Raw genomic sequence first — 18,095 nt, forward strand, 5'->3', positions numbered from 1 at the left:
ATGAACATGCCCTGGGTGCCCCTCTCTGTGGCTGAGTGGGAGCAGTTTGTGGCCAGGAAACCCAAGAAACTCTCTGGCACCTGGTCCTGGTGTGCAGAACAGCTCTGTCTGCACCCAGGCATGTGTGAGTCACAGCCCTGCCCCAAAGCTTTCTGCTCTGTTCAGTCTGTGCCTGGAGACCTGTAAAGGAGAGAGCAGCAGAGGAGCAGCACTGATGGTTTCAGTCTCCCCTCCAGTCTGGGACACTGCAGTGACACAGCTCAGGAGGTGACCCAGCCTTGGGCTTGCAGCACTCATTTCTCTGGTGATGGGCATCATCCTGGTGGTTAAAATTGGGCTGCTTTTAGCTTGCAAACCCCTCCAGAGATGGAAGCAGTGATCCCCCAGCTGACAGGCTGAGTGGTGTGTGGCAGGAGCAGGACTGCAGGGCTCTGTGTCCTGCACACACTCTGTCTAGGTGGGCTGAGCTCATGCAGAAAAGAAACTTGTGCCCTTCAAAGAAAGTCATTCCTTTTTCCACCAGACACTGTTCAGTGGAGTAGCAGCTGCAACTCAGAGCAACATTTGGAGACAACAGCTTCCTTGCATTTTCTGGAGTATTTGAGCTAATTTTGCACAGGTCCCCTGGCTCCTGTGTGCTCAGCCTTCCCACATACTGACCCTGAGCTTTTGTCCACCCCATTAGCAAATTTTAAAATGAAAAGACATTTCCACAGCCTGGACTGGAACAGTGGTGTGAAAGTGGTTTGGCTGCTGGGTTGAGTTCTGCTTCCATGGACAGGAGGATCTTGCTTTGAGGGAAGTGATCCAGTGCAAACTTGGATTTTTGGTTTACTTACAAGGGATTGGTCACTGCCCAGGACTACCAAGGCAAATCCTCTTGTCAGTGCCCAGTACAGGATGAGGGTGGCAGCTAATGGGAATGTTGGGCAGGTCAGCATGGCCATCCTTTGGCCTGGTGAAGCAGCCACGTGGGTGTGGTGTTAAACACCATTGATATTCAGCCAGGCAATGTCCCCACGAGCATCAGGCTTCGAGTCATTAGAGCAGAGCTGGGCACTGCAGCAGTAAATGAAGAGGAAAATTGAAGTAATGTTGTATTATAAATTTATGATTTCATCTGGCTGACTCTGAGAGTGCTGAGTGCTGGCAGCTGGGTTGCACAGCCAGGTTTGGCCAGGAGCATCCCAGGGCAGGCAGCACAGGGGGGACATCCAGAGCACTGCCAGCTCCACCCTGCTGGGTCACAGGTGCCACTGGGGCCACAGGTGCCACACCTGCCCCTGTGCCCTGCCAGTTGTGAGCTGACAGATCTGCTCCAGAACCATCTGAATCAGAGAATTCCTCCTTGCCAGGGACAGAGGGGCTGTGGTTGGACACCACAGAGTGATTTTTCAGTGGTGTTAATGGCCCCACTTCCTTAGCAAACAATCCATTTATCAATAGTGCTGTTGAAAAAAAAAAAAAAAAGGATAGGAAAAAAGGTTTGTACAGCTTAACTCTGAAAGATCTGATTTAATGACAGAGGTGATTAATTTCTAAGGGAATCCAGCTGTTGAGCTGTGGAAGGAGGGCTGAGCAGTGTGTGCTGTCCAGGCTGGCACTGCTTATTCCCATCATCAGAATTCATCCAGGCATTTTTATCTTCCAGTTTTAGATCATGATTAATAGAATGCTGCATGTATGTATAAATCTGATTGGAAATGGAGGGGCTTGCTGCAGCAGGAAAGCAGCTGAGTGATGGATGAGTGTGTTAAAGGAGAAATCAAAGCAGAGAGAGGAGCCCCCCAGAAGAGCTGCTGAGTGTTCCCAGGCTGCTGCCAGGGCTCCACTGGCTCCAGACAGCAGGAGCAAACTTCTCCTGGTGGTTCTTGGTTTGGAGAGGCCTGGGCTGATGCTGAGGCTCAGAATTGCACAGGAGGGTGTTTGTAAGCAAACTGAGCAGGACATGTTGAGGATCAGTGTGAGGTGAGGATTTTGGGAAACCCCCTGAGTGTACAGGACACCTTGGGCCATTGGGTCAGAGCAAATGGCCACTGTGGGAGCAGAGTGTGGCTGTGGGGGGATTCAGACAGGGGGGTCACAGTGTGGGACCCCATGGCTGCTGCCAGCCCAGCACAAGGGGTCAGGGGACACCAGCACAGCCAGCAGAGTTGTCACTTTGTGCCTTCACTCAGCTGTTTTATTCACAAACTGCTCTCAAGTGAGTTTTTCTCCTAATTACCCTCCCAAAGCTGCCTGAGGTCGCCTGTTCATCCTCAGAAGGGGCTTCAGAAGCACCTCCTGCAGCTTCCTTTGACTTTCCTGAAAAATTAAAAAGCTCTTTGACTCCCTGGCTCGTTGCTGCTGCTGCCTCCATCCCTTTGATGTGTTAACTGTTGTCCTTCACACTCCCGGGATAAAGAATTACTACTACCTTAATCTCCAACTGTCAATAGCTCTGAAGCAAAGTACATTCATTGTAAGCTCTCCAAATGTCACAGCAAACCCGTGTTATGTGTTTAGCCTTAGCATTTGGCATTTACTCTTCCAGCTAACAAGTATGCACAGTCCTTGGGCTGCAGGCACCAAAGTGCATGTTAATTACCAGAGTGACAGGGCTCCTGCTCACAGCTCGAGATGTTTCTGTTCAGGGTGATGATGAAACCTCTCTGCAGTTTGGCATGAGCAGAATAAATCCGGGTTTTTTAATACCTTCTGTAAAATTGGGTCTCGCCCATCCTCCCTGTCATTGTGCATTGTGTTAAAAAACAAACAGGAAAAACACAACCTTCAAAAAAACTCTTCATTAATCCTCAAACTTCTCTCTCTCTCTTTTTTTTTTTTTTACATTTCTGTGATCAAGGTTACCCGAATTTTGTTGCAACATATGGCCGAGGATATCCTGGATTTGCCCCAAGTTACAGTTACCAGTTCCCAGGTACGTACATTCCATGTGCAGATTTGCTTTATTTCCCCTCTTTCCTTCTTTTGTTTGTTTTTTTGGGGTTTTCTTCCTTTTTTTTTTAAAGTCCATAGCTGCAAGCTGAGACAGGCAAGTCTACAGGGAGCATCTCACACAACAGCAAAATCTTTTTTTTTTTTTTTAACTATTTTAAAACAGACTTTTATAGCGACATTATTTTCAACACATAATGTATAAATTGGTACTGGTTATTTGAAAACAAACTTCTTAAATTAAAAAAAAAAATTAAAAAAAGAAAGCAAGAGAGATCACTGGAGAGCTGTTACCCTCCCTTTGATGGGTTTTTCCTTCCATAGATTCTGTAGAGCTCCACACAGGCACACACACCCACACAGGGACCCTCCCCGTGCTGGCCTGTGGTAAGTGAATCTCTGTGGAGTGCAGAGTGACCCTGCTGGGCTCCCTGCTGGGCTCTGGGGGTCCCATCTTTGGGGGATCCCACCTCTGGGGTTCCCATTTTTGGGGGTTCCCATCTTTGGGGTTCCCATTTTTGGGGGATCCCAGCTCTGGGGATCCCATCTCTGGGTTTCCATCTTTGGGGGTTCCCATTTTTGGGGGTTCCCATCTTTGGGGGATCCCATCTTTGGGGGATCCCAGCTCTGGGGGATCCCAGCTCTGGGGTTCTCATCTTTGGGGGTTCCCATCTTTGGGGGATCCCAGCTCTGGGGTTCAGCAAAACCAGCACTCACAGGGAGGTTCTCTAGGATGGGTGAGGATGTGGACAGTGCTTGGCTACCCCTGCAGCACTGGGGCAAATGTGGAGCCTTGTGTGCAGCCCTGGGTCATTAGGATGAGACCCTGCTTTGGGAAAATAAGAATTGTTGTCACCTGTAGGGTGAGCAGTGTCCTTGTGATGGGGTTTTTGTGCAGCTGTTTTTTGCAGGACTGACAGCACCGAGGGGAGCAGCACTGTCAGGGTTTGTTTATCTGAATTCACAAATGCAGGGCTCTTCTGAAAGCTGAGCCACCCCTTCCTCTGTGGTACATTTTCCCACCTGGACCATGCCAGGTGTGCAGCAACTGGGGTGTCAGGCAGACAGCAGAGCTGCTGGGGTGGCACAGTGCAGCCCCCAGAGCCAGGTGACACCAGCTCTAGTTCTGCTGGAACCAGGATTGCAGCCAGGAGCTGGAGGTGATGTTTGTGTGTTCTGACTCCTCACAGCTGATTCATACGAAGGCATTGAAGGAGAGACATCTTTGATGGGTTTAATGTTAGAAATCAGCAGAACTTAGATGAGTTTAATTATAAACATGTCTAAAGTGAAGCGTGTTTGCTCACTGACAGCAAAGGCACCCTTGACTCGACCCCTCCTTAGATGTGTTTTTGTTAAGGGCCTGTTTTTATCAAAGCAGAACTTCCACTTACTGCCTGGTTATTTTCAGTCTCCTGCAGAGATGGAATATGGGGAAAAAAAATAAAATCCAGGTGGATTGTCCCCAGCAGAAAGCTGTGGGTCACTGTGGGCCCAGGGCAGCCAGGCAGCAGCAGCAGATGCTCAGCTCCTGTTCCCCTGCCCCAAAGCTCTGCCCCTGCTCCCCTCCTGCTCAGATCAGTTGCTCCTCAGCAGCATCAGAAGCTTTGCAGAGTTGTTGGGGGTTCCTCAGGTGATTTTGGGGCTCTGGTGTCACAAGGGGGCACAGCAGTGTCCTGGCTGAGGCGTGCTGTGAGGAGTGGTCCAGCAGCAGGGTGGGGTGCCTGTGCTGTGGGGTCCCTGAGCAGGGATTTGGGGCACAGAGCCTCTCAGGAGCAGGGCAGGAGGAAGTTGTCAGGTTTCAAATCTCAGTGTTGTGGTTTGCAGGAGTTCTTGGCTGTTGTGCAGGAGCATCCTGGGTCTGAGAGCTTCCTCTGCCTGCCTGGACCCAGGGGTGGTGCAGCCTCAGTGCAGAGGCACAGAGCAGTGCCCAGTGCCCCTGGGGCTGCTCCCAGGAGCTGTGCAGCCCCTGGCACAGCACAGTGTGCCCTGCAGCCCCTGGTCTGTCCTGCAGCCCCTGGTCTGCCCTGCAGCCCCTGGCACAGCCTGTGCTGCCCTGCAGCCACTGGCACAGCACAGTGTGTCCTGCAGCCCCTGGCACAGCACAGTGTGCCCTGCAGCCCCTGGCACAGCCTGTCCTGCCCTGCAGCCCCTGGCACAGCACAGCCTGTCCTGCAGCCCCTGGCACAGCCTGTGCTGCCCTGCAGCCCCTGGTCTGCCCTGCAGCCCCTGGCACAGCCTGTGCTGCCCTGCAGCCCCTGGCACAGCACAGTGTGCCCTGCAGCCCCTGGCACAGCCTGTCCTGCAGCCCCTGGCACAGCACAGTGTGCCCTGCAGCCCCTGGCACAGCCTGTCCTGCCCTGCAGCCCCTGCTCCATCCCCTCCTGGGCTGGGGTCACCCATGGGGCTGCCCCCACTGTCTCTGCACAGCCTGTGCTGCTGTTACTGTCTCAGTAAATCAGAGCCAGAAAAAGGAATTCCCTCCTGATTGAACTGTCCTGCTGCTTTTTCCTGTTGTCCAGGTGAATGAGGTACAGATGCCATGACCCACCTGTTTGCATCCCCATCCCCTGTCCTGTCCCCTGGGGACTGTCCCATGGCCTGTCCCTCATCCTCTCCCACATCTCCTGTTTCCTGTGGCATGGGACAGGACACAACCCTCTGGCAGCTGCTCTATCTCCTCCCATCCCATTATTCCTCCCAGCCCTTCTTCATGCAGTACATTGCCTCTTTTTTTTTTTTTTTTTTTTTTTTTTTAATTTTAATTGCAATCACTCCCTTTCTGTGTCTCTCTTTTTTTTTTTTTTTTTTTTTTTTTTTTATTTCTGGGACTTATCTTTTCAGTTTAATCTATTAATTTCTGTTCTTATTTCACTTTGCAGACTATTTGCCGATTTCACAAGACATAATTTTTATCAACTAGTTCTTAAAGATGCATAACAAATTAATCTGGGTTTACTACAGTGCTAATGAGAGAGAGACAGAGAAAGCCTGGGTGGTCCATGTTTAATATCAATGTCCACTGAAAAATTGCTGCTCTTACTGGCTGGTTTGATTGACTGGACTTTTTATTTTATTTTTATTTTTTTTAAAGGCTCCATATCCTCACTGCTTTGAGTTTGCTTTTTATTTTTTTTTATTTTTTTCCCTCTGCTTTGTTATGAGTTTTTAATGCCCACTTGGAATGTAACTCACAGGGATGGGGTCAGGGGCGTTCTCAAGACACGACTTCTCACAAACTTTTTAGGAATCACTTTATCAGAAGTGAGGAGGACAGTTGGGTGGATTTGGTGTCACAAACAGCCCCAGAGAGAGTGACTGGCACTTTTGAGCATCCAGAGGGGCACAGATGCCCTGCAGGGATGGCACTGCTGTCCCCTTGGGGCCCCCCAGGTGTCCCATCCCCTGCCCTGCAGTTCCTGCCCCACTCCAGAGCCAGGGGCTGGAGCAGCCTGGGGCAGGGGGAGATGTCCCTGCCCATGTCCCATGTCCCTGCCATGGCAGGGGTGGCACTGCATCAGCTTTAAGGTCCCTTCCAACCCAAACCATTCTGGGTTTCTCTGATTCTTTGATCCCAGCTCTGGTGGTCCTGCACCCTCCCTGCAGCTGCTTCTCCTTCCAAACTCTGCTTGCAAATCACAGGCAAATTCCCTAAATTCTGGCCAAGCTTTCCCTGCTTAAGCTGCATCCCTGTCACCTCCTCCCCAGTGGCAGGAGATCTCTGAGGGACCAGGCTCTGCACTCTGGGTGGCAAACACACATTCTGTTAACCCCTGCTGTTCTGGAAGTGTTGCTCCCCTTTGACAAGTTTGTGAGAAGTTCCCATTGCATGCTTACAGTAGAACTGTAATGCATTTTAATGTTTGTTAATCCACTTGTTTAAAATGTCAGTGTCAAAGGCTCTACAATCCATGGCTGTGCTGTTCATTTCATTAAAGATGCTTGATGTAATACTTGGGTAGTTTTCTTTTGACTTTTCTGCAGGCAATAGCTTTTTTTAATCTGTATGGCTTCTTATTATTTTGTTTGGGTTTTTTTTGCTATGAATTGCTTTGCTTTTGTGAACTTGTCTTAGTGTGCATGATTTGCAAACATTTCAGCTATTGTGAATTTTCTCATTTTTTGTAAATAGTCCATCTGTGCTTTTCTTTTTTTTCTTTTTTTTTTTTTTCTTTTTTTTTTTTTTTTTAATGACTTTTTTCCTGTAAGTAACTGAGGTAGAAAATAATAATAAATTGTTTACAACGGATCTGCTGTGTTGCTGCTCTCTTAGCTTGCAATTTTAATATTTTGGTTTGGATGCCCCAAATAACCAGTACCAATGACTGAGTTGAATAAAAGAATAAAGCAACCATCACTCAGAGTGTGTGACCCACTGTTTGAAGAACCTGCAGAGCAACAGTTTCATGTCAGGTGTGTTTACTGCAAAAATCACACCCCAAAAAAATACAAAATGCACTCATAGCTGGGGGGAGAGGAAATTGCAGCATCCCCACTGGTCCTCCAGCACTGTGTGGGATGTTCCTGCACTGCCTTGATGCCAGTTCTGTTTTCTCCCACCATCACCTGAGTGTTTGGGGATTGTCAAAGTTTCATAGAAGCCTTCAGGTTAGAAATTTTAATTATTTATTTTAATTAAGGGTTTGTTTGCTTGTATGTTTGTTAAAGCTTATTAAAACCTTTGTATATGGTGAGAGGTGAGAAAAACAAATATTTTCACAAACTTTGCAGAGCTCAGGGAAATATATTTGCAGATTAATGCTGGTGCTGCAAAGGCCATGAGCTGAGCCTTGGGTCACACTCCTGCAGTGCCTGGGGCAGTGGAAATGCAACCCAAGATGGTTCCAAATCTCAGACTGATGGAGTTTGTTACTCTGAGAGCATTTAAACCAACTTTCTGTTGAGTTTAACTGAGTTTCTTCCCTGATGCCAGTCCCACAGTGTTCACCCAGCAGGGCTGGGCAGGGAGCTGTGTGTGCTGCTTGCCTAGGAGGCAGCAGCTGGAAAATAGGAATTTTCCAGTGAGGAGAAGGAGCTGGTGCCAAAGATAAAGGGAATTATTGTGTGTCTTGAGAGGAGGAGGAGAGGGAAGGAGGTTCCTGTGTCTGGGGTTTAGGATACCCCAATGCAAGTGCAGGTTCCCCCTTGGATAATAACCTGGGAGTGCAGTGGGGATGGAAAAGGGTGTGGCTGCAGCATCCCAAAAAACCAACCATCCCCTGTGCCATGGGCAGTGGTGTAAAACACCCAGCCTGAGCCCACAACACCCAGCCTGAGCCCACAACACCCAGACTGACCCCACAACACCCAGCCTGAGCCCACAACACCCAGCCTGAGCCCACAACACCCAGACTGACCCCACAACACCCAGACTGAGCCCACAACACCCAGCCTGACCCCACAACACATTCCCCTGCTCTGCAGCACCCAGCTTCCTACTCTGGTGAGGCACAGTGGCTTTAAAGTGCTGCCTGCTCATGGCTTCTGTGCCCAGAGGGAGTGATGGGGTCTGTTAATAGGGGTCAGCCTGTAAAACACTCTTCAAGCACTGTTACACCAGTGCAAGGCTTGTGGAACATTTACTAATGGGAGCAAAGTTTGTCTGGTCGTGGTACTGGAATGATCAAAAGTAACTCTCAGAAAAGGAGGACCTGGTGGCAGCTGCAAAATAGGAGGAGGAAATGTAAAACCTATTTTAAATTGTTCAGTTAGTTAAGCCTTGTAACAGCAAGGAACAAAGCTGGAGATTTTTCTCACCCCTTTGTCTAACCCTTCCTTAACTGCTTCAGTCTGCTCTGCTCTCCCTGCATGCCTTGTTCCCACCTGAACCATCACTGCATCTGCATGCATCACTGCTTTACAGACTGCACTGGGGACTCCTGGGACCACCTCACTTACCTCTTCCACCTCTCCATGGCAGCCTGAAAACAAAGACTTTAGACTGGACCTGGTTTCAGATTCAGCTTTTGGGTGTTCTTTTGGCTGTTCCCATTGCAGGAGCATCCCTGGAGGGAGGAGCAGCTGGAACTGCAGACAGCAAACTGAGAAATTAATATAGCAGAGCCCATAAATCTGCAGCCAGAAGGTTCTCCTTCAAGTTCTGCCTAGATGGTTGTGTTTTGATGCAGGAATAAATGGTCTCTGGAGCTGTTCTCTGAGCCCAAGCAGAGCTGAAGCACCTTTGCCTTTTAGGCACAGTTTGTCTGAGAAAAGCTGTGGTTTTTTTTATGTTGAAGAGAATTGTGTAAAAGGCCTTTTTCATCTTCTATTTCCCTCTACCCCTTAATGTAATCTTGTTAGGTTTAGGGTGAGATTTTGCAGAGAGAAGCTGTTGGTCTGTGTTGGTCTGGCTCCCAGTACTGTCCATGGAGCCTGTCCCCCTTTTCCTGCCCATCCTCTCCATGTGAGGGAGGCTGCTCAACAATACCATGCCTGGCTGAGGCTCAAAACTGCCTTCATTAGATTTTTCTCCACTTACAACTTGAATAACTGAGAAATAAGAACATCTTGAACATTGAACTTGAACACTGATTGTCCTGTTCTCAGCTGCTCACTGATCTGTGCCTGGTGTTTAAAACTTGAGGTTCATTGCCCTGAAAATGAGTGATCCTGAAGGGGCAGAGAGGAGAGAAAAGGAGAAGGAATGCAAACCTGCCTGTAGAGATGTTTTGGGTGATGCTGCAGCTCCAGAGCAGTGGACAGGCCACAGCTGCAGTGACCAGGAGGGTTAATGAGAGCAATTATTCACAGGAGTAAAGAGGCATGACACAAACACTGGTGTGAGCAGGAAAACATGGGCAGCCCTGCAGGAGGAACCTGCTCTGAGGAATTCTCCATTCTGAGCCAGCCACAGCACTGTGGCTCCCCTGCCTTGTGCCTCAGCAGAGACAGCTTTTAACTAAAACTCTTAAAAAAATTGGGGCTGGGGTTGCAAAGTGCTGGATAAGATCAGTCTCCTGTAGCAGAGAAACATTCAAAAGTGATGTTTTAGCAGCAGGGTTTGCAGCTGGGCTGGGAGCAGCTCCCACATCCTGCCTTGACCAGGAGCAGTGATGGGAGTTGCTGCAGCAATGCCCTGAATTTTCTGGGCTCAGCATCCCAATCCTCTCCTGTGACTGTTTCCAACATGGATTATGGAATGCCCAGTGGCAGCTGGGAGGGTCCCTGGGTGCCAGTGCTGGGTGAGCTGCACACAAGTGCTGAAGGGTTCCCACCTCTGATAACCTTGTCCTGGCATAAACTGCCTTCTCCTTTATGGAGCTGCCTCCTCCTGCTGAATTGTTCCAGACACCAGTTCTCTTTATGCCTTTGTTCATCATCAAGGACCTGTCTTTAAATAACACTTGCCCAGGTAGTTTAGATCATTCATAAAAACAGAGACAAGCAGCTTAAGCAAATAGCTCATTTTCTTCACCATCAGAGCAGCAGAAATGAGGCTTGAAGCAAATCAGTGCCACGTTGCTGAGCTCCAAAGAGGTGCCTTAATGTGGTTCCTGCCATCTCCCCTGCCCTTGTTCATCCAGCAGCAGGTGGCTGAAATGCAGAAATTCAGAGCTGGGAGGCAGCCTGGGGCCATGAGCTCCTGGGTGTTCTTGGTGCTTCACTTGTTGATTAAAAATCTCTGGTCAATGTTTGGCTTTGGCCTTTAAAATGAGTTGTAGTGAGTCCAAAGGAGTCTTTCATATCCAGTAAGATATAAAAGGGAATGGAGCACCTCTCCTGCAAGGAAAGGCTGAGAGGATTGGAATTATTCATCCTGGAGAAGAAAAGGCTTCAGGGGAGGCTGTAGGAAAAATAGAGAATTTTACCAAGGGCCTGGAGGGACAGGACAAGGAGGAATGGCTGCAAACTGCCAGAGGGCAGGGTCAGGTTGGATACTGGATGTTGGTAACCTAAATCAGCTACAGCTTTTGCTTCTTGGTTTGTGTTTTTTTGAAGAACAAACTGTTTGCCTTTGAGAAGTTTCCCAGTTTTCAGTAGAGTGAAATAACTGCAAAAGGGTTATTGCACTTGAAATGCCACTGAATGATAATTTGGAGACAAACAAGGCTTTGTCTCACTGATGCATAAAGTAATTACTGGGCAGAATTGCACCATTCTCAACCTAAAAGCCATGGCCTGAGAGTCCCAACAGCTGAAAAATGGTTCATTTACTGTACATAAAGTGTAAGTGCCAAATTTGAAATCACCTTTGTTTGGGATTTATTGTTTTGTTGGAATTCCAGAATGGGAATATTTGCTCATCATCACACCCACCCACTGCAGACAGGCCCTGGGGATGTCAGACAGGGACAGACTGTCAGGCTGTGCCCTGGGTGCTGCAGGGGCTCTGGGATGGGGCTCCATGAGACACAGTGTGGCCTGGCTGAAATTCCCTCATTTGCTGAAAGGGATTTTTTTAACAAGGTTGATGTGACACAGTGGGAAAAGACAAAGGGAGGCACTTCAGGGGTTGTTTCAGTACAGGAGTCAGAGCAGGGTTGGGGATGGTAAAAGGGTGAGCAGGATTGATTGTCCTGTTTGCCTGGAGCTGTGCCCTGTGCTGGGTCCTGGTCACCAGCCCTGTCCCACCCCTGCACAGACAGGACATCCCAGCAACTCCTGTGGCTTTGACAAAGCTTCATAGAGTCTGCAATCAAACCCCAAGGAGTTAATTGCAACTGAAACGTGGTAATGAGTTGTGAATGATGTGGTAGAACCCCATCTTTGATCAGTTCTAGGGAACATTTGATTTCTCTGGGTGTATGTGCTTCTCTAAATATTCAGCATTGAGTTGTTCATCTAAAGCTTGGAGTAGTAGCAGGTTTTTTTTTTTCTTTCTCATTCGTGCTTCCTTATAGAAAGGGAGGGGGAGTGTGAGACAGAGAGCCTGGGAGATGAAGGTTTGAAACATAAAGGGATTGTTTTGGGATGGAGCTTTCCCTTGTGTGTGTTCACCATTAAAGACATTTTTGCCCGGTAAATTGGACCCACGCCTGCCTGCCTTCAAAAAAAAAAAAAAAAAAAAAACTACCAGGCTCTTCTGCTTCATGGTTTTGAGTCTCTGATACTTTTGAAATGAAGCCTAAAGATCCTCCAAAGAGGATAACACAGCCTAATGGAAAGAATAATGCAAGCAAGAGCCCATCTGCAATGACAGCTGTGAGCCTGGTGCAGCTTTTTGGGCTGATCAAAGCTCCTGGGAACACTGCTTGAAAAGGGGGGATGAACCCCTGGGAATGGTGTTTGAAAAGGGGGGATCAGCTCTTGGGAATGGTGTTTGAAAAGGGGGATCAGCCCCCCAGCTCCTCTCCCCCAGCCTGCACATGCATTCCCATTTTCCAAGTGCTCCTCCTGAAGGGCTGGGGTTCAATCTGCACCCTGGGGAGCACCAGGGCTGTGGGGAGTGAAGGGCTGGGGGGTGAAGGAGCCTCTGAGCTCGATGCCCTCAGCACAGGGACCCCCAAAACAGCCTGCACAGACCAGTCCACTGCTGGTGAGCACCCCAAACACCCCATGAGCACAGAGCAAGGGGCTCCTTACCTGCAGTTCCATGATGGCTTTTGTTGAATTCTCCGTGCCTGCTCCATGATTTTGGCTATTTTCTGAAGTCAGGTGTGATTTGAGCATCTCAGCTTCCATTTTCTTGTTTTAAATCCCCTGAGCTCATTGCTGAAGTCTGAACATGCCCCCTCAGGTGCCCAAGTGCTTTGGCCATTAAAGCAGAGCAAATTCTTGGCATGGTGTTTTTTGATGTAAGAACTAATTCTTACTGATCTTTTCTGGGGTTGGTTCCTGTTGCCTGACTGCTTGTAGAGGATGAGGTTGTGTGTGCTTTGAGGATATTTGGGGTCTTCAAAGGCTGATCAGAGCAGGGCTGAAGGAGTTGGTGATTTCCTCTTAGAGCCAGAGCTGCAGGAAGAGAGTCCTGGCACAGGAAGGGCTGCAAATGGTTCTTGGGTTATTCCCTTGTGCTTGCCTTGTAGCCAAGCCCAGAACTCAGTGATTTCAGAAGGGATGGTCCAGCAGAGCAGGAGATGGAGCAGGAATCTGCTGTGCCCCTAAAGCTGCTGTGAGGACTGGCCCTGCTCAGGCAGCATCACCAGATTTGTTCACAAACCCTGGAAAATCTGCCAAATCCTGGGATCCCACTGCAGTGCCCAGAGCAAGACGTGGGGCTGTGTGCCATCCTGTGCTCCCCCTTGTCCCAAATTCACCTGTGCCTCTGAGAAACAACAGCCATGGACTGAATCTGGCACCTCAGGGCAAAGAATTTAACCCAGATCTGTCCATCTTCCCTCACTGCTTCACTGTTCAAAGTGAAACTATTGATGCAGGAAGCAGGGAATTTTATCTGTGAAAAATTGCACTTGGAACGCTGGTTTTGGCTCATTCTGAGCAATGAGAGAGCATGAAATTGCTGTGAATCCTCAGGGCTTTCCTGGCCAGTGTGTGAGCCCAGTGCAAAACGTTTACTGTGAAATCCCTTCTAATTGCAGAGCCTGAAGTGAGCAGTGCTGGCTTTGTGTGCCCTGGCAGCTGGGAGCAGTGGGCACACAAAGCACAGGGGTCATTTGAGCAGCAATCAGTGCCTTAAACAAACACCAGGAATGAGCTGATCTCCCTCCACCCTTTTGATTTTCCAGGTGACTCCAGAAGGCTCAGAGGGAGTGGGGCTGGTGCTCCTGGCTGTGCAGGGTGGGATCCAGAGGTGCTGCCATCAATGACTTCAGGACACTCCTGTCCAGGCACCACTCCTGGCACCCAGTCACCTCCAAGAAATGACCTGGGAGCTGCAGCCCCTTGGCAGCTGCTGCTGCTGGCACCCCCAGCCCTCTGTGGACCTGTGCCATTGCAACACCTGCACTTGCCAGGGTTGCTGAGGGAAAACTGTGGCCACAGTTGTCCCAGTGCTGAGCCAGAGGCAGCAGAGAGGGCTGGAGCTCACAGCACAGTCAGCCCTGGGCAGCAGGGGCAGGGAAGCTGCTCCAGCCCCTGGGGTGGCACCTGGCAAAGGCATTTTAGTAGGGGATTTATGGCTTTCAGTGACCTGGATTGACCCAGGGATCCTGCAGTGGTGGAGCCATCCTGGGGTGGATCAGAGAGGAGGGTTCTGCCAATCTCAATAATCAATCAATAATCAATCAATCCCAGTTCCCATCCTGGCTCTGGTGCTGTTCCCGTGCAGATCACACTTGAGCTGTGGGAGTGTTGTGGCACAGGGATGCTTTTATCTCAGAACTGGGAGAAAAGCTTTCTTCAGGGGCAGAGGGATTAATTTTTCACACATCTGTCCCCTGGAATGCAATAACAGAGCCTTTGTTCAGGCTCTTTCCGTGGAGAGCCTTCTCCACCCTTGTTATTTCACTCTTCTTTTGCATGGCAAAACTTTTTGTCCTGCATTTCAAAAAGATCCTGAGCGTCCCTGGCAGCTGAACAAGAGAAACAAACTTTCCAGCCCTGTTTTTTTTTTGTGCTGTTCACAGGGGATGCTTGGTGATTTGAAGGGTATTTGATTGGTTTTGGCAGAGGTGTTTTATTCCTTGGAAAACCCACAGCTCCTCCAATCCCATATGGGTGTTTTAGGGAGCCTTGAGGGGTCTGTGGGTGGCCAGCTGGTGCTGGAGGTGCCATGGGAACACTGAGGTCACTGCCCTTGGGGAGGGACAGGGACAGTGCCAGCTCTGCTCCTGCCTGAGCCACAGTGGGAGGGCCTGGAGCTCAGCCCAGCCGTGGCTCTGCATGAGAATGAAACCCCAGAGACTCAGCCCTGCCCTGCACATTGCTCTGTGGAGCTTGCTTTTACTCTTCTCACTCCAGCCCTAATCATGTGTGGGGACCCACTCAGGGTTGATGGCTCCATCACCACTGAGAGGGGATTTCAGCTCAGGCTCAGCCCTGCTTATGGGATCCCCTCTTTGATGTGTTTCCCACTCACAGAGGCTCTGGATTTGCAGCAGGCAGGAGGACCAGGGTTGGTTGGCAGTGCTGCTCTCTGTGCAGGGAGAGCACCAGCCTGGGATCCTCTGCATACATTTACCTCTGCTATTTTTTTTTTCCCCCTCAACAGCCCTATTACCATATTTAAATGCAAGTATGTCTTTTTTTGATTGATGTTTTAAGTAGCTTGAAGTTATTCTAGCCTAGTTCTGTGCTCCTTGCCCTGGTAGCTGAGCTGTAGCTGAGCCATAGTGCTGGAGGTGGTGGGCTGTGGTGTGCTGGGCTTGCTCTTCTCTTTCTCAGTGCCTCACTTGTTCTCCTGTGGCTCCTCAGCCTTGCAAAGCAGCTGTGATCCTGGTGCTGGTGCCCACCCAAGGACCAGGTCCCATCCTGGGGACCACCCTGGGCTTGTCCTGGGGGGTGGCAGGAGCAGCTGGAGCTCTGAGACCAGGAACCTCCCTGGAGTCACTGACTTTGGGGTTCTTGCTGATTGCCTGGACTTTGCCATTGCCCTCTTAAAATACATATATTGAAAGTCAGAGTCTCTGGCAGATCTTTTGAATATTAATTAAGTAAATCTGCAATCTTGCTGGCAGCATTCCATTCTCTGTGAGGGCTGAGTTCCCTGGAGCAGGGGGGATGTCACAGAACTCCTTGATCTGCGGCTGGTTTGCTTTCAAGAGCTTTTTCCTTCCTTCCTTCCTTTCTTCCTTTCTTTTTTTTAAACCACATTCCATCGAATTTTTTTTTTCTGCTTGATCCCAGCAAAATTTGTGATCTCGACACGAGGACCTCCTCATATTTTCCATCACTGCTTTGTCTGCAGACCAGCACATTATTATCACTTGCAGATCAGCCCGGGGAGAGAATTCCCTGGCTGTTTGTGGAGGGGCTGACCCTGTTCTGCTGTGTGCAGCTGAGAGCTGCAGGCTCTGCCTCCACTCCTGCTGTGCCAAGGGCATTTATGCCACTGATGCAGGGCTGAGCTCCTCCCAAGCTCTGGTGGCTCCAGGTGCCTGTGCCATGCAGGAACTCGTGGTTCCCTCTGGTTTGTGCCTTCACCTTCTCCTTTTCTCCACGGCCAGGTTTCCCAGCAGCAGCTTACGGACCAGTAGCAGCGGCAGCCGTGGCAGCAGCAAGAGGATCAGGTAGGGGGGCCCGTGGAAGAGCAAACCCTCAGAGTGCAGGGTCAGGTAAAAGCTCTGTCGGTATTCTGTGTGGCTGCAGCTCTCCATCATTTCTCTGATTTTCCTCACACTTAATCCTGGGGACCTGAAAACAATCAATCAAAAAAAAAAAAAAAAAAATTAGAGAAAAAATAAGTGATCAATCCCAACCCAAACCCAAACTACAAGCAGAGGCCACGGGGGCTGGAGCACCTGCAGGAGATTGGTGTGAGAACTGCCAAAACCAGGGTAGATATTCCAATTTGTTTCTTTCTTTATTCCTTTATTGCGTTGGTTTCTTCATTTGTTTAGTTTAAATTCGAGGCTCTAAAAGACACCCCAAAAAAGATTGAATTTGTGTTCTCAGAAGAAAAGTTTTGGTTTCTCAGAGGAAGCTGGGGTTGGGTGAGGCAGTGGCAGCAGCTCCCCGTGGTGAGGGGCTGTGTCCCTTGGGGTGGCATCACCCGTGCCACCAGCAGCAGCACACAGCTGGCACCTCCCACCCCTGCCTGCCCCAACCCCTCTGCTTCCATGAGCAACAGCAAAGCTTTTCTTCTGTCCTTCTGAAACCTTTTTTTTTTTTTTTTTTTTCCCCTTAAGGGAAATCAATCAAGAGTTGCCGATTGCCGTTACTGCCTTAAGGTTTAAATTTTGCTAAGCAGGTGAATCATCAGGTGGCAGAGCTCAGAGCAGGCTGGGCTGGAGCTGCTGCCAGCCCCCTGCCCCTGTCCCAGCGTGTCTGGGGGACAGGGCTGGCAGCCCCTGCAGCTCCCCTGTGGATTTGGGGCTCAGGGAGGAGGAGGAGGGCGCAGGGCCAGGCGTGGCCACAGAAAGACACCAGGAGAACTCCGTTCCATGCAAACTGGCACTGCTTGCAGGCTACAAAGGACTCTCTGTACAGTTCCATCCTGTGGCATGTAGAGAGCCTAAGGGGTGACTTGCCAGCCTGGTTGTGGGGATCCCCCAACTCCCAGCTTGTCCTACTGCCCCGGCACGGAGGGGGAAAAACAAACCCAAAGAGGGGGAAAAAAACCAAACAAACAAACCCAAACAAAACCCAAGATTGCTTTTGCATATGCTTCCAGGAAAACAGACCTCATTGTTTCTGCCTCTTCCTCATGTTTTGCCCTTCAGGTTTTGTTTTACGTGCAAACAGACCTGGTGAGTTGCCCCTTAGCAAGGCACAGAGGGTTTGGCTGGATTAACGTTGCTTCCCTGATTATTATTTTTGGTTTTTTTTAATCGGAGTGCTTTTGGTGCCCGTTACAACTGAACTGAGCATTGATCAATTCTGTGCCTGAAAATCATTTGTCTTTAATTTGAGTGTTTTTTGGTTTCTCTTCTGTTGGGTTTTCTGATTTGTTTTTTCAGTTTTTTTTTTGTTTTTTTGATTTGAACTTGCGATACGAAACTAAATCTAACCCTAAATTAACAACACCCTTTCTGGCAAGTTTAAAGAGCAGTATGGTGTTTGGAAATGTCTTTTTCAAGCCTCAAAACTGGCAAAAAACCACCCCCAAAACTGAACCCAAAGAGCCCCCGTCCCTTCCCCAGCCCCAGGTCTCAAGGAGAAAGGTGGGTTTGTCACTGGCCCCGCTCACATCCGTGCTCTGGGAAGGGGGTGGGGGTTCTGTAGAGTCATCTCCATCCAAAGCTGGTTTTGGAAGGGACATCCAGGGTTTGCCACTCCATCAGCAATGGTAGTGAATTGTATCCAGGAGCAGTGGAGTCCGATCGACCTTGCGCTGAGTGTACGGCCCCGATTCATTACAAGAAAAATGGCTGGGGTTTTTTTTGGTGGGTTTTTTTTTATTTTTTCCTTCTTTCCTTTTCGGTTGGGTTTTTGTTTTTCCTGCACAAATTCGCACAGCCCTCCTTCACTGGTGCCTGGTCCAAAGCACAGAGCACTGCTGGCCCTAACTGGCCCCTTTCTGCCAGGAAATGGGAAAGAGCTGGGGAACACTGGGAGAGCTGTGCCCAGGGCTGCTGCAGCAGTTCCTGGAAAACATCAATGACAATGTCATCAATGTCCCCATCCCTGCTGCCTCTTCTGCAGCTCTCCAGCCCCATCCC

General features: G+C 49.5%; 1 protein-coding gene across 17 annotated transcripts in view; it reads left to right on the forward strand.

Moving 5' to 3' along the window:
• The window catches only part of MSI2 (musashi RNA binding protein 2), a 296,757-nt gene that overhangs the window by 150,813 nt on the left and 127,849 nt on the right, over positions 1-18,095 (forward strand). For 6 of the 17 annotated variants that reach the window (XR_013776684.1, XR_013776685.1, XM_079325328.1 and 3 more), the window contains exons 10-12: positions 2,846-2,920; positions 15,942-16,004; positions 17,157-17,183. Coding sequence is in view for 15 of the 17 variants with exons in the window: in XM_079325328.1 (XP_079181454.1) it covers positions 2,846-2,920; positions 15,942-16,004; positions 17,157-17,183 (165 nt within the window). In the remaining 2 variants the exon portion in view is untranslated. Of the gene's footprint in view, positions 1-2,845; positions 2,921-15,941; positions 16,050-17,107; positions 17,184-18,095 lie in introns of all 17 variants that reach the window. The other 11 variants (XM_079325314.1, XM_079325322.1, XM_079325320.1 and 8 more) reach the window with 4 other exon arrangements.

Source organism: Erithacus rubecula (genome assembly GCF_903797595.1).
Source record: "Erithacus rubecula genome assembly, chromosome: 22".
In the NCBI taxonomy this organism is placed as follows: domain Eukaryota; kingdom Metazoa; phylum Chordata; class Aves; order Passeriformes; family Muscicapidae; genus Erithacus; species Erithacus rubecula.